Below are 661 nucleotides of genomic sequence, written 5' to 3'. Positions count from 1 at the left end.
ACATAAACCCATAAGCCAAGGCAAGTGAATTGGGTGGGGGGAGGGGGGGAGAGTAAGATTCCCAGAGATTAATGTTTTTCATTCTAATCCATTAATAATACATTACTTGTAATTAGATAGCAGAATGGAGGTTATATACTTGTGATGAGATTAAAAAATAAAGATGAGGACGTGGGGGGGGGGGGACTGGTTATGTTTATGAGACTAGTGACTTCTGAAGAGAGAGAGTGAAAAGGAAACAGATAGAAGAGAATTCCTCCTTGAATAAATTGATAACAAGAACAATATGAGGAGAAAAAGAAGCATCTTTCCTTCCCTAGATAAGTTGATGGGTGGATTAGAGATATTCATTCTTTCTTTGAAACATTAAAAAAGGTTGGCATGGCATATCTGCTATATATCATGGGCACCCATTTTGTCTTTGGCTGCAGGATTCTAATTTCCAAAACCTGGCTGGGAGTCCATGCTGAGGAACTGGGAATGGACAATACTGAATCCCACTGTGCAATCCTACCACATCCCACCTGCAACCAAAATCATCAGCAACAGCATAAAGCCTAGTCAAATTATTTTTCCACTTTCAAGATCTTCTCTCTACCTGTATATGAAAGATACTACATTTTACTCACCTAGTCTAGCTTATACTCCCCCCCCCCCCCCC

At 40.2% G+C, this 661-nt stretch overlaps 1 protein-coding gene across 1 annotated transcript in view; it reads right to left on the bottom strand.

Moving 5' to 3' along the window:
- Positions 1-228: 228 nt before the first annotated feature.
- LOC122063941 (abscisic acid 8'-hydroxylase 4) overlaps positions 229-661 on the bottom strand; it is a 3,310-nt gene continuing 2,877 nt past the window's right edge. Inside the window, exon 9 of the mRNA XM_042627617.1 lies at positions 229-524. Within this exon, the coding sequence (XP_042483551.1) occupies positions 401-524 (124 nt within the window). The 3' untranslated portion in view covers positions 229-400. The remainder of the gene's footprint in view (positions 525-661) is intronic.

This window comes from Macadamia integrifolia, unplaced genomic scaffold (genome assembly GCF_013358625.1).
Source record: "Macadamia integrifolia cultivar HAES 741 unplaced genomic scaffold, SCU_Mint_v3 scaffold1495, whole genome shotgun sequence".
Lineage (NCBI taxonomy): Eukaryota > Viridiplantae > Streptophyta > Magnoliopsida > Proteales > Proteaceae > Macadamia > Macadamia integrifolia.
This window is presented reverse-complemented; position numbering and strand designations above follow the sequence as displayed.